Source organism: Nanorana parkeri, unplaced genomic scaffold (assembly GCF_000935625.1).
Source record: "Nanorana parkeri isolate BGI_ZX_2015 unplaced genomic scaffold, ASM93562v1 scaffold2453, whole genome shotgun sequence".
Lineage (NCBI taxonomy): Eukaryota > Metazoa > Chordata > Amphibia > Anura > Dicroglossidae > Nanorana > Nanorana parkeri.
In genome coordinates this window covers 56712-71970 of record NW_017308721.1, presented here as the reverse complement: position 1 = coordinate 71970, position 15259 = coordinate 56712, and the positions used below count along the sequence as shown (strand labels likewise).

The 15259-nt window shown below is 48.1% G+C and overlaps 1 protein-coding gene across 1 annotated transcript in view; it reads right to left on the bottom strand.

Moving 5' to 3' along the window:
* Positions 1 to 15259, bottom strand: part of FAM214B (family with sequence similarity 214 member B) — a 42663-nt gene that overhangs the window by 13731 nt on the left and 13673 nt on the right. Inside the window, exons 3-6 of the mRNA XM_018573608.1 lie at positions 13184 to 14480; positions 1220 to 1272; positions 380 to 476; positions 36 to 194 (exon numbers count right to left, since the gene is read on the bottom strand). Coding sequence (XP_018429110.1) covers positions 36 to 194; positions 380 to 476; positions 1220 to 1272; positions 13184 to 14480 — 1606 coding nt within the window. The remainder of the gene's footprint in view (positions 1 to 35; positions 195 to 379; positions 477 to 1219; positions 1273 to 13183; positions 14481 to 15259) is intronic.

Sequence of the window (15259 nt, the reverse complement as noted above, 5' to 3'; positions counted from 1 at the left end):
ATATCAGCAGAGCTTATTGTAATACTTTGACTTACCAGGAAAGGCGAGGGGGCGCTGTGCTCGGATATGTGGAAATAGGTAACCTCAACCGGCAAGGTGACGTGCTGGGGGCAGTATGAGCCGCTGGCACCGATCTCCGCCGTAAACCCTTCAATCTGACCAGACGGGGGAAACCGGCCTCTCAGAATGGACTCCTGAGAACGTACAAAAGAAAACCGATCAACTGAAATCACTTCTACTAAGAACAGCGCCGGCCCGTTCCAGAACACAGCGAATGCCTCGTTACGCGATAGGACGGGCTGTGTCACATGATCTTCTACACATCCATTCAGCCTCTTTTTGGACCCTTTGACATGGAGTTCCCCGTTCCAGGTCTTACCTCGAAGTTACCGAGTAGGGATCGGCTGACGCACGACGTTGCCCAGTTGCCCGTACTGCCTCGGCCCGGCCCTTTCCTCAAGCTACGCAGAGTTCTCCTTCAAAATAAGGAAATTCATTGCTCAGACTGTTCATAAAAAAAAAATTAAAAATCCAAAAACGTCTTCCTGACTGAGCATTAAAGAAACCCTCCGCTAAGAAGAAATTAACATATGGGGCCCCCAAAGATATAATATAAAACTCTGGAATGGCATCTGCATGTGCACAGGGGAAGGAAACACAAATCCCTGCTACATCAAGCTGCAGGAGCACTTACAAAAAGGCATCTAAAAGTGCACGAGGCATGCCAAAGCAGCCTTTAGCCAATAATACGGTGTTATTTTAGCATGCCTAAAGTGCTAGTTAGTCCGTACACTATAGACTGCTGTCGCACGGCCTTATGAGTTGGCATGGGTGTGTGTAGTGCATTAAGGTGACTTGTAATGATTGCCGTGTAGCTTAATCCTGTAATACGGGGCTTTCTGGTTCCCATATCCCACTACTGGTCTGGTCTTTTGCATGTTTAAAGGGTTTATGTTATGTTTATGTGTGTTGACCAATCACCATTCCTCATTGCAACCGTTATGTTGCTGCACATTTCCCGGGGCTGTGTAGTAGTTCTCCGTCTGTTATACCAGCTGTGGTGGGCAGCGGATAAGGGTCATTATTACATAGAAATGGGGCGGAGCCCGAGGTTGGGGGGGGCGAGGAGTTTGTTTTGTGGGCCAATAGCCATGAAAATCCAACCCACGTCCTTATCTTCTATAAACCTATAATGGAGAGCAGCGGGAGCGTCACTCACGATTTCAGGCGGAGTCCTCTCTTCAACCTTCGGCTGGTGCAGTCTGACGGGCTCTGAGGGAAGGAAAGGAGAAGAGCTCGTTATTGGCGACATAATAATAATAATAATACCACCAATGTGGATACGAATGTTGATTATTAATTTTTCACAGCATTGTTATATAATATATTTTTTGGGGGGGGATTTAAATAATATGAAAAAAAATGAGAATATATTTTGTCAGGATACAAAAAGTTTGTCAAATTGTAACATTGTTACCCCATTTATTTATTTTTAAGCATTTACGTTTTCATTTCACGTTTGTAAAGGAGAACTATGAGGGGGAGGGGCTTTTCACTCACCTCATAGTTCTAGCCGACCTGTGACAATGAGACTGTCACAGGTCGGCTCAGTAGATCGGGAGGTGAGCGAACACATACCGGCGTTCGCTCACCTCTCTGCCGTGACAGGGGAGGGGCTGGATTCCCCCTCCCCACTCCGATCCGCCAGCGCTGATTGGCGGAACGGACGGGGGATGGTACAGCTGGATCTGCCTCTAGATAGGCAGAGCCAGCTGTCACTCACGCAGCTGGGCGGATCCAGACATCGATGTCGGGATCTGCTCCGGCTGCGGCGTCTCAGTATACCGCGAGCTACAGCTTGCGGTATACTGAGCTTAGGGTGACGGGAGGACGCTAGTTTGTGTCCTCCCGTTACCCTAAGGAGAAATATGGGGAAAAGCCTTGACCCTATAGTTCTCCTTTAAGCTTAACTTTATTTCTCAGTTGACCCTGCCACCAATTATCTTAAGCAAATGGGTGATTTGGGTGATGTCATTCACATTTTTTTTTTTTTTTTCCCTCACTAATGTTTTGCCTTCACCTTAAATATAAATAAATGATAAAATAAAATTTTTTAATTGTTTCATATATTACCTATTTTTTTATGGTAAGGATATTTAATATATATTAGGATACTAATCTATTATTATTGAATCAATATCATAACCATAAAAAAAAAATAGGTAATATATGAAATAAAAAAGAAGATTTAAAAACGATGAAGTTTGTCACGAAACAAAAGTGAAAAAAAACCCCAAACATTTATCAGGGTTAGGGTGCCCACACACCTTACGATAATCGCGGGAAATCCCGCGATCGTACGATTATCGTAAGGACGGTGGAAGCCGTGCGACCTCTACTACTGTAACATGTTCGAAAAGCAGCCGAGCATCGTACGATGTTCGGCGGGTGTGTAGCATGTTCGTACGATAAAAGCCGGACGCACCGGTGTGCGCAAGCGCACACTGCCCATTCGGCATTGCGATCATCGCAAGTACGATCTGCCTGTCCAAGATGGGCAGATTGTACGTTTTTTTAAGTACCTTACAACCATGGCAAGACAAAAGTCTTGCGATGGTTGTAAGGTGTGTGCCCGGCCTTAGGGTAAAGCTGCAGCATAAAGGTGAACGGGAAAAGAACAGAGTACTTCCGGGAGACCCGTGGGGTTAGATGGGGCTGCAGCCTAAATTGAACTCTTCAACATGCACTGAGTGGCCGGATTATTATATACATCTCGCATTGTGCAGGAGTGGTTTCAAGAACATGAGGGAGACTTTACCTTGCTTAGGTGGCCCCCACAATCCCCAGATCTCAATCCAATTGCAGCATTTGTGGGACGAAGTTGAAAGAGCCAATCAGGCAGCTGATCCACAACCATCAAATCTCACAGAACTGGACAGCACTATTCATCAGGCATGGCGTCAGATTCCTCGCATCACCTTTCACCATCTCGTGGAGTCAATGCCAAGAAGAATCACCGCAGTATTGAAGGCAAAAGGCGGCCCAACGAAGTACTGATGGGGTGGTCCTAATAATCTGGCCACTCACTGTATACATCAATGGACTGGCTGAAGCTCTAGAAGCCTCAGCACCAGCTCTGCAGGACACCTGGTGGTCAGGTCAGCGGAGAAGTAAAGTTAAGCTTAAAAATGTGAAATAAAAATAAATGAAAATGCTTAAAAATAAATTAAAATGTGGTAACAATGTTAAAATTTTGTATCCTGACAAAAAAAAAAAAATGGTTTGGGGTATCGACCCCAAAACATTTATTATATGAAAATAGTAAATACAACTTTAATAACAGTGCGGTGAAATAATAATCATCATAACATTATTATTATTAGCACCATTATTAATATTATCATCAACGATGAAAAACATGAGACTTAAGGTGAAGGCCAAAGAGGAAACAAAAGAGTGAATAACAAAAAAAGGCGAATTAAAAAATGACAACATAAAAAAGGAACCAAAAAAAGGAAGGGGAACAATGTTACAATTTCCCGAACTTTGTATGCGGACAGAATATTTCCCCCTAAACTCTTCAACTCCCATCTTCATGACGTTTCAGATTGTTCATCTACCCCTAAACATTTATTATAGGGCCACAATTTAATAAAGTATTGATTTTTAAATAATAGTTGTACAAAAACCAAATAAAACATAAAATATTATTATTAGGTCATATTATTGGAAACGATGGAAAATATAAAGATTTCACTTTTACTGAAGCCGTTCATATCATTAATAGGACGCCAGTGGAGCCTCTGCAGAGACCTGAAAATTATTAATTGACCCCAACCACCTCCCATGGACCACCTACTGACCCCCCAGGTATTTCCTTAACCCTCCTTTTAACCCCCCCATCCATGCAACGGACCATTGGGGGTCAATATTGACCATTTCTGAGAGCTCGGCTTTAGAGAAATGACATTCAGAACAAGACCAGGACCTGCCCCGTGCTCTCTATAAATAGGTGAATCTCCCTCAAACCTTAAATCTGATATTCATATTTCGGATCTGGAATCCGATTGGCTGCTCGTGTACCCCTCCACATCACATCCGCCCCCAGATTTTGGCATTTCACAAAGCATTAAACAGAGACGAACCCCCCCGGTGAGCACCTACCAGTGTAAGATCCATGGCTCCCCTTCCTGGCTTCCGTCTCTGCCCACAGCAGGCTCCACAGGTGCTCGAGGTTCCCGGCTGACAGGGCCACATTGCAGGGGTGACCGTGAACCCACAATGCCAGTCCTGCTGTCCATTATGACCTGTCGCTCTGCTGAGCCCAGTGGAGGGTGTTCTGTATTGTGCTCACCTACCTGCCCATCACACACCTAGGTCACACAGGGAGGGGGAACTTTCCAGGGAGGGAGGACAATGGGGGACAGACCAACAAAAGGGCCAGCACAGCCTTCACATCGCACACAGGACTGTCCAAGTCTGGGCCCTGGGGCTGGGATGTCATCTATTGGCCAGCACGTGTATTGACTCTTGAGTCTGATTTCATATTTCGTACAGTCTGCCCACAAACTGAATGTTTGATCAAAATCCAACAGGGATCAATCATAAATATGATATTTGCATAACTCCTCCTAAGTGCCAAGGGCTCTTGAGGAGTACTGAGGCAGGGTGCAGTGATGTTTACAGGAAGCTATATGCAGCACCCTGGTGGCCCCTCCCGTCTTCCAGAAAGATACAGTGAACCCTCTGCGGCCGGGGCAGCGACCCCTCAGCCTTGCCGGGGCAGCGACCCCTCAGCCTTGCCGGGGCAGCGACCCGCCGGGGGCCGTAACAGTGATCCCTCTTCCTGTTGTTCCCCTTCCTTCAATACTGTCTGAATCAACGGGGCAGCAGCCATTAATGTCAGGTCACCTGACATGCTCCTTTCGGGTCATCCAATCAGCTGAGGATCAGCATGACAGCCAGGCTTATGGCCTCTCCAGAAATGGGATCCCACACATTCCCCTCATGACAGGTTTTTATTGTTAAAAGGCAACGTCGTAAACCAAAACCGCACACGAATATCAGTATATAGGAATAATGAAAATGAAGGTATCTGTTGGTTGGCAGGTTCTGCTGGGACCTGAAGCTCTCTGGCCCAATTCGGGGGGTGGGGGGTAAGCGCTACTCTATAAATTTAGCCCCGGTGACACGCCAGCTGGGTAGAAAGTTCAGCCAGAATTCACGGTAAGCCGATTCTTCTAACTACAAACAGATGTTGGTGCGGAGGGGAAGAATTTGTGCGTTCCCTCCTTCAGGCGGGCCTGGACCGTACCTGCCATAGATGGTCTGCGGGTCCACCTGGGTCGCGAGGAGCCTGGCATGAAAATACGCTGCACCCCCTTTGTTATTACGCCCGCAGTCAGGTTCAGATATTGGCTGGACCCGCTGAATATTTTATTCATTAGCGAGTTCAACGTTCCAGCCGCGAATCGCCCCGGAGGGAGCAGCAAATAATAATAATAAAGATCCAGAAACTGGGGAGAGTTAACCCCTTCAGGTAACGCAGCGAGCCAGGCGGCCAGGAACGCGGTGTGACAGGAGCTGAGCGATATTACATCTCTTGGATAGAGAGAAAAAAATAGAAGAGCAAAGAGGGAGAGAAATGAATCAAAGATGGGAGAGGGGGAGAGAAAGAGAGCGGGCAAAGGGTGGAGAGGGGTAAATAGAGACAGAAAACAGAAAGAGTAAAAAGACAGAAGGAAAGGAAGGGTCTGTTTGTACCTATGGATGATACTACATTGCATGCAAAAGAGAAGAGGACAAAAGGAGAGTAGAGAAGACGAGGAGGGGAAAGGAGGAGAGTAGAGAAGACGAGGAGGGGAAAGGAGGAGAGTAGAGAAGACGAGGAGGGGAAAGGAGGAGAGTAGAGAAGACGAGGAGGGGAAAGGAGGAGAGTAGAGAAGACGAGGAGGGGAAAGGAGGAGAGTAGAGAAGACGAGGAGGGGAAAGGAGGAGAGTAGAGAAGACGAGGAGGGGAAAGGAGGAGAGTAGAGAAGACGAGGAGGGGAAAGGAGAGTAGAGAAGACGAGGAGGGGAAAGGAGAGTAGAGAAGACGAGGAGGGGAAAGGAGAGTAGAGAAGACGAGGAGGGAGGAGAGTAGAAGGCGAGGACGGGAAATGAGAGTAGATGAGGACAGGAAAGCTTAGATTGAAGAAAATTAAACATGGAAATATTACTCAAAAATAAATTAGAAAAACAAAAAATAAGTTTTTCACAAAAGAGGAAATGAGCGCAGACAGGACGACACGAACCCACGGACCACATACAGGACCCGATCACTGGCTGTTCTGGCTTTGGCCTGTGTATGCGCACATCAAAGATTTCCTAGTTACAGAAACAATTCTACAACAGATGTTGTCATTTCACTTCCTGTTTATAAAGGAAGTGGTCGGGGTGGGAAAATAAGAGCTTCCATTAGCGATAGCTCCTTGTAGGAGCTCCGGGGTTGTCATCCGTGTTCTTCCTGGAACCAGCATGTGTATAACAGGTATTCCGACACCCGATTGGCCGAATGCTTCTTCTGGCCCCCTGGACTTGCCAAGATTCCCTTTTATTTGTCACCGCATACAATCCCTGTGCAGGAAGGAGGCAATCTTCCTTACATTGGGTGACGCACTGCACTGTGTAAGGGCCTCGGGCAGAACGCAGGCTGGATTCTGTACACAGAGAGAACTGTAGAGAATATCAGGCCAGCAGTGACCCGGGAATGGCAGGAATGAATGACACTGATCCCTGCTGAGCACAGCATGTATGAACAATACCCGGCCACCTCCCCCCACCCTATAACCCGGCTCACCGGGGACGCTCACTGTGACCTACTTGTGTCAGTCATACCAGGATTCAGAGTACCTGTCCCCCATCTGCCGGGCTCCTTGCCGCCCCTGCCAAACCCGGCCGATGGGTTAAAGCGTGCCGTCACCTACTAATGGCCCAGGCGGCCATTGTGTGCGAGAACCGTCAGCTGACTGGACGCAATCCGAGTATAAAACCTGATCAGGGCTCCGGGAAAGAGCCAAATTATAGTCTCCAATGGAGATACCTCAAACGCCAGGGACCAGAAATGCCAACATGGTGCAAGCGTATTACAGTGCTGACATCAGTCCCTGTCCTCAAGAGCTTACAGTCTAAAATCCCCATCTGACACACACACACACACACACACACGAGACAGGCACACGAGACAGACACACGAGACAGACACACACAGACACACACAGACACACACAGACACACACACACAGAGACAGACACACAGAGACAGACACACACACACACACACACAGAGACAGACACAGACACACACAGAGACAGACAGACACACACAGAGACACACACACACACACACACACACACACACACACACACAGAGACAGACACAGACACCTAGCATGTCTGAAGGTTGCTCATTCATGCAGGTCATGGTATATCTGTAGAAAATAAAATCAAGGCAACTGGACTCGCTGTATTTCTCTTGAAGACCTTCCACTTGTCATCCGACCGGCTTTCTCAATTCAGAATGACTCGTACAAGAGAGAATATTTTTGCACGAGTCATTCTGAATTGGGAAAGCTGGTCGGATGTCCAGTGAAACGTCTTCAAGAAATATACAGGAGTCCAGTTGCCTTGACTTATTTTTTTTTTTGTCTTTGGGGTGTGAAAGGAAACCGGCGTACCCACGGGGGGGGTTGGGAGGGGGTGAAACCATGAAAGCATAGGGGCTACATACAAACTCCATGCAGAGCATATCCTGGCAGGGATTTGAACTGAGGACCCCCCAGTGCTGCAAAGGCAGGCGTGTTAACCGCTGAGCCACTGAGCTGCTCATAACTGTCCAACTTTATTGCAAAAAGGAATACACAGCAAGGCATCCCACATGTATACAAACATGGACAGGGTCACTAGAGTCCAAACTCTAAGCTCTGCCCGGCGACATTGAGGGCAAAGTGGCGGGTCCATGTGCTAGCCTATCCTCCCTTCCCCTCACTGATACTCCCCTACCACAGCTCTGGGTCTAAACCCTTTATAGAGTTCCCTGCTAGCTCCTCCAACCAGCAACCATCTGCCGGCATTGCACAGAGAAGCACAGGAACCCAGTAATGACATCACCAGAGTAATGAAAATGGAAAAGGGGGTCTGGCAGCAATAAAAGCTTGGCAGAGGGTCCAACCTTTCCCAACTCTATCCAAACAGTAGCATGTTGATGGGGGGGGGGAAGCAAACCATTAGCAGATGAAACTTCAGCTTCAAGCAATAATGTTCACACCTTCCCGGGCTGCCAGAAGTGCAGGTTTCATGGTGCAGAGAGTCCTAAACTGTGCAAAGCAGACTTCTCGTCACTAACCCCCCTGAAGGACATTGCTGCCCCCCCCTCCAACCCCCTCCACCTTCATGGAAAATTGATGAGAAAAGATTAGGAAGGCTCCGCTATGGAGTGAATGTAAATACACGCTGCAAAATATTCCATAACCTGAAGGTCAGGCAGGAAAAACATTCATATAAAGCCAGCTGGATGAGTCGCCTAAAGCTGAAGGCCGGGCAGAGGTAAAGGACACAAATCAATGGAACATAACATGCGTCAGTACCCAAATGTAACCCGGTATCAGCCTCTTGTAGTCTCTGTACAGCAGAGCTCAGAATGGGGGGAGGGAGAAGCAGTAAAAGGAGCCAATTAGATGTTCTGTAGTGCTCATGTGCTAACAAGGAGCATGCTGATAAAAGAGGAGAGAGAGCAGAGTGATCAAGAGATGAGCTCATCTGCTGTTTCTCCTTCACTGTCCAGTCACAGGCTGGGGGCTCGTCCGGGATGACTTGGGCTCAGAGGACGTGGGTTGAATGACAATGGCCATCAGACTGGGAGGCACACGACTTGTGTTACTTAAAACAGAACTTTGCATTATCCATATTGATGCCATGGTGTGCCGAGTCCCCATTGGTGCACTCTCCTCTTGCTCTTTTGTTATGTTTTTTTATGTCTTTATTTTTGTACAAATCAAAAAATAAATAAATAAACTGAGATTGCATTAAGAAAGAACTTAATAAAAAAAATTTAAAAAAATGGAAACGGGAAGATTTTTAATTCTGGAATAGACAGAAACTATGGGGCTGATTTATTGCTCTCCCCATCCAGCATATAGCTGGGAGAATGGTGTCAGTACAGCGCCACTGCCACTAGATGGAGCGGATGAGCATAGGAATTTCTCGTGCTTCTCAGCGCCATCTAGTGGTGGCAGCACCGTACTGACGGCATTCTCCCAGCTAAAGGCTGGACGGAAGAGCAATAAATCAGCCCCAATGTCTCTTCTGCAATAAGAGCTGCTTACCTTCCTGTCCGACAAAAAGCACACAAGGACGGTACGGACAGCGCTCTTGGATAGGACCTGGGGAGTATGTGTCCCTACCTGGCCTGCACCCCTAGAAGACAGGAGTGCCTGTGCTTGTGAAGACCAAAAGAAACAGAAGTGAGGGTGCAACGCTAAGCTAAGGAGGGTTATCTAACTGGGCTGAACGTTGCAAGGGGAACAGCAGAATGAAATAGTGTACTTACTAGATACTACTCGTGTACACCGCCGGAACTTCACATCACAGCAGCGGGGATACGGACAAAATCTTTGTGCCGCTACCCGCCCCCCATCCACCCCTCTCCGTCTCTCACCTTCTCGAGATGAGCAGCCTCAGGCAGCACACCAGCCTCCATTGAGAACACATACCTTGGACTTCACGATCCTCCCACAGACCGGTCCTCAACCGATCCTCGGACCCACTCTAGTAAGTACACCATTTCATTCTGCTGTTCCCCTTGCAACGTTCAGCCCAGTTAGATAACCCTCCTTAGCGTTGCGCCCTCACTTCTGTTTGTTTCTTTTACCTTCCTGTCCGTAAACCTCTTTAGAATGTGCACTTAGCCGTGTATGGGCAACTCAGTGTACATTGTAGGCAGGCCTCAGTTCTGGGATGAATTAACTCTTATGCACATGCACGAGAGTTACATCATTCTGGGCCGGCCGGAGATTCCCAACCTGGAACCGGGCAAAGAGGTCAGCACTGGCAAAGATGGCCCCGAACGTCACATTGATGAAGGGGAAGCAGAGAAAGTTCGGTCTCCTAACCTACCAGCCTGGGTTGTTCTTGTAGCAGAGCTCTTTACATCTCAGGACTGGATAAACAGAATTACAAATCCTTCGGCCGGTAAAACCGCTCCCTTGTCTGTATTTCATTGGTGCATTTAGCCATTGGAGTTCAGCTTTAAAGCGCTTACTTTAATTCTGTTTGGCATGGGAAAGGGTCAGAACCGCTGTTGGGATAATATCACTGTGTGTACTCGTTATGATGTAATAGAGAGGATGACAGATGACAATAGACTGCTCGAGATTCTAACCAGGACATGTCACACTCAAATCAAACCAGTCAGCTGAATTGAGAGAAGACTTCAAGGGACCTCATTATGTCTACTGAGGGCCACACGTAGTTCATTCCACGACAACATATTGTACATAGCACCTATATCCATATGATCAGCCTATATCCCCCCCTTGTTGGAGAGATTTGCCCTGTCTTCCTGTCCCGATGACACAAAGTAGGAAACATGAGCTTACCAACAGAGGCTCAGACTGCATTCAAATTCCGACCACAATCCAAAAAAAAAAGAAGAAGAAGAAGAAGGGGGACAAAAGCAGTACCTGGAGCTCCACATCTTAAAGGAGAACTATGGGGTCAGGGCTTTTCCCCATAGTTCTCCTTAGGTTAACGGGAGGACACAAACTAGCGTCCTCCCGTCACCCTAGGCTCAGTATACTGTGCACTGCTGCTCGCGGTATACTGAGACGCCGCAGCTGAAGCGGATCCCGACAATTGTGCCGGGATCCGCCCAGCTGCGTGACTGACAGCCGTGACAGGATCGAGAGGTGAGCGAACGCCGGTATGTGTTCGCTCACCTCCCGATCTACTGAGCCGACCTGTGACAGTCTCATTGTCACAGGTCGGCTAGAACTAGGAGGTGAGTGAAAAGCACTCGCCTCATACTTCTCCTTTAAAGCGTGAAAAGCTTAGAACCTCATCCAGCTCTACTGTCAGTGTCCCTGTTAGGGAGAATGCCCCTCCCTTCCTGTTGTGCGACAAGGACAGGAAGGGGAAATCTCCTGGACAGGAACCCGTTTAGAACCCCAAAGCTTAGGCTGGACGTCTACTTGAATTAGGAACGTCCTGGGCTGAGGCTGAATATCCATAGACGGAGGTGGGTCTATGTCAGCGTACACGGAACCTCGAAAAAAGTTTGGCAATTGGATTTCTCAAGTGACATACGGAAATAAAATGACATATGTGATGAAACACGACGGCTCCCGAGAGCCGAAAATGTCATCACCACTGAAGTGCTCCGGATCAGATCACATTTTAGGTTTCATGTGGAGGACACCCTGCCCCCACTTTGGTCCAATTCAAACATTTGCCGTCTGTCCAACCAAGGCGGCCCATGTTAGGCCAGACTTAAAAGCAGAACCAAAAGTGTCTTTTTAAAGGCAAACATTCTGAAAGGGCAAATAAAAAAATGGTGCATGCATGTATACCACGTCCACATTTTTGAGTCTTCAGACCTTCTCAATAGGGTGTCTGGCTGCTATAGAGGACCTACGACTTGTATGACCTCTTCCAGCCTCCTTCAAACTACTTCACCCTGGAGGAACCCTTCAGAAAAGTTTGCGGGTTTTAGGGAACCCCTTGCTAAAAATAATACCAACAGTTTACCATAAGTTTGCATGAGGAAAAAGGAAAGAGATCTATCAACCATTGCTCACTGATCAAGGAACCCTTAGGAACCTCAGGAGGAACACTGGTTGACATAGGCGGACCCCTGGGCTAAATGCTGGCTGAGGTCCTAGACTTTTCACACCTCCCTCTATTTGCATAAAAGGCAGAGATCATCTCTACAAAAAACAGCGTGGCTCATCCCATGGAATATCCATGGAGTATTCCAAGCTGGCAGACCCCAACATCACATAGGAGAGTCAAAAGGAGAACTTTGAGGTTAGTGATTTACACTCATCCTCATAGTTAGCTCCAACGTGTGACAATGAAACTGTCACAGGTCGGCTCTATTGATCGGGAAGTGAGCGAACACATACCTTCGCTTGATCATCTCCCTGCAGAGAGCGGTGACTGTCAAGTCACCACTCTCCACAGGGATTCCCCCCCTCTCTCCCTGATCCTCCAGCGCTGACTGAAGGAATGGACAGTGGAGGCGACGGGCACAGCTGGCTCTGCCTCTAGACAGGCAGAGCCAGCTGGGTGAATCTCTACAGCAGGGGTGATCACCATTTTTTGTGTTGAGATCTACTTTTCAAATGATGAGCTACATGAGATCTACCAACAGAAAAAAAAAAACCTCCCCCGCTCTCTCTCTCCTGGCTGTCTCCCCTGGCTGTCATTCCTCGTTTTCTCTCTCCTGGCTGTCTCTCTTCTCTCGGTTTCCTGGCTCTCTCTCCTTGCTCACCTTGCTGTATTTTGCAAACAGTGCAGGGCAACAGTCTGCGTAAACTAATACTCTTTGATGTAATAGATAGCACTTCAACCACCAGTATCCACCAGAAAGGTGTCAGGGAGCTCGGCTCAGCAGACTCGGGCTAATAGGTAATCATGTGTGCACAGCTAAATAAAGGGGCCGCCATTCCCCCCCTTCCTGATCTACCGGCATCAGCTTCGAGAGCTACTGCTAGATCACAATCTACCTAATGGGCACCCCTGCTCTACAGTATTGTCAGGATGTGTCCTGGCTGCGGCGCTCTCAGTATATAGCGGGCTACTGAGCTTTGGGTCACAGGATGACGTTAGTATGTCCTCCTGTAACCCTGACGAGAACTATGGGATAACAAGGTTACCCCATAGTTCTCTTAATTTCTGCTTGGGGTATGCCACCCACAAACATTTTCTAAGGTAAGGGTAAAGAACTTCCATCATGGGCTAATCCAGAGCTGGATTAAAAAGGTGGGCCAACCTAAAGCCATGGTTCAGGTATATGTTGAGTGTGGTGGGGCGAGTCACCCAAACTAATCAATGTTGAAGGATCCGGTGTAACTTCTGAGGTTTTCAGAACAGAAAAGACAAATAGTATCAATAACAAAGTCATGACAGGAAGGGAAGAAAGTCTTACCTTCTGAGCATTGCGCGATGATGGCAAAAGATGGTTCCAGAAAGGAGCTCCCTTGGAGTCGGTGCTTCGGCAAGATCCATGAAGGGCCTGGCAGGTCTCAGCTCCCTTCCATCTCTTCCCAGGTCCTTCATCATCAGAACAGGAGTCGCCAGTCTCGGTGGACGGAAGTAGTTTTCTCTTCACTGCAATGCTGCTGCCTCCATGGCTGCCCAGGCGGAAGGCCCCAGGAGGAGTCCTCTCTAAGCAGCTCAGGTCTTCACCGTCAGAGGGCATCTTTCCATCTTCTACACTCACTGTAGAAGACTCCTTAGATGCTTCTCCAGCAACTAAGTTACCATTGGCACAGCTACGACTGCCACCAGGGCTGTCCTCCTCTAACTTATCCACCATTTTCTCTGTATGTGCAATGTTGTGCAAATCAAGGTCAAGTATGTGCTGGTTGCTGGTAGATGCCTCTGCAGTCCTTGGGTCAGTCGAGGGACTACTCCCGTTGGATTCAAAGGCAGTTGACAGTCCGTCAGAGTTCCCCAGCTGTCTCTCTTTCAGACTGCTTCTGTGCAAAGTGGTGCAGGGCGGAGAAGAGAGGGATTCAGTCCTTCTACAATCGACCTTATGGAAGAGTGGAGAGGCCACTTTCCTATTAGGAGAATCCTTGGAAGGAAAAAGCTCTGCTTTGTGTTCAATGACTCGCAGTCCACTATGGGAGAAATGCTGAGCGGAACTGCACATTGGCATCTCTTCTGAAAGCAAGCCATCCTCAAATATGTCCTCACCCTCTTCATCGTCAACAAGTGAGCTGCTTGGATAGTCCCCATCCGACTGACCGTGTCCAGGTGGACAGTCACTTCTGGACTGCCCCCACATGGTTCTCCTTGGGCTCCTTGCAGGCTCCGGAAGCTGGTCCGGAGGACCTCTCTTCAAAGCTTGACGGCAAATGGCTTTAGGCCCCGGCATGTCAGATGTTATAGATACATGATAGACTTTCTGGAGTTTGTGCTCCGTTTCTGGGTATTCAACAAGAACCCTACAGTCCTGAGCAGCATTCAGAACTCCAGCCTGGCCTGCAAACGACGCGTCCACAGGGGCAGGCTGCCCGTTCTGTCCTCCTGCCTCCTCCTTGGGTGGTGTGTCCATCTGGATGTGCCTCATGGATCCAACACAGGTGAGCCTCCAAATACTGGGACTAGCAGAAGAAATGGACAAGCTCCAGGGCAGCTTGAAACTTATGGATGGGGCTAGTGGACAGCCTCTCTGGAGCGGCTTACACAAACCCAACGGACTCCAGAGTGATCTGCATCTGAGGAGACAAAAAGAGCGAGAAGTCAAAAAGACTTGAAATGTGAACCTGTCAGGTTAGTAATATAGAGGATGCTCCTTCTAAAAGGGCTAGTTGCTTGGCTGTGCTTGGCTTTAATCATTCTGAAGGCAAGTTAGGGTAAAGCCGGAATTCCTGATCTCTATACTTGTGATGCAAGAGAACTAAAGTCGGTATTAGTTGCAGGCAACCAGCATATACAAAAAGGTGAAACCATCAGTGGCACTTGACACGCATGTTGTCCACAGCAAAAATGTCCCTTCACTTCCTGTCTCGGTGACTGTCACGTTCCTGTCTGAACAGCCCCTGTTCGGGGTTTGAACCTGGGTCTCTGGCACGGAAGTGCACAGACCTAGCCATTCAGCCACTGGAAGGACTTGGTTTCTGCTTCAGGTTCTGTGTACTGAGCAACTCTCCTTATGGACACTTTGGCTCCACCTGCCATCTAGCTGTAGAAGATCTGCAATTATCTCAGGCTTTAAATGCCGGACACTTCCTGTGCTCAGAGCCTGTTGATTTGGGTTAGTTCCTGTGTGAGCTGCCTCTGTGTTGTATGCTGGATTTACACCGTGACTCTTGCCTGTTTCCTGACCATTCTTCTGCCTGCCGATTTTGTACCTTGCTGCCCGATCGTGTCAAGACCTCATCCTGCCTCCTGACTACTCTCCTGGATCCCGACTTCGCTGCCAGACTGTTGCCGACCCGACCATGTCTTCGCCTTATCCTCAGCCTAAGATCCATTCGGACTTAGCCCACTACAG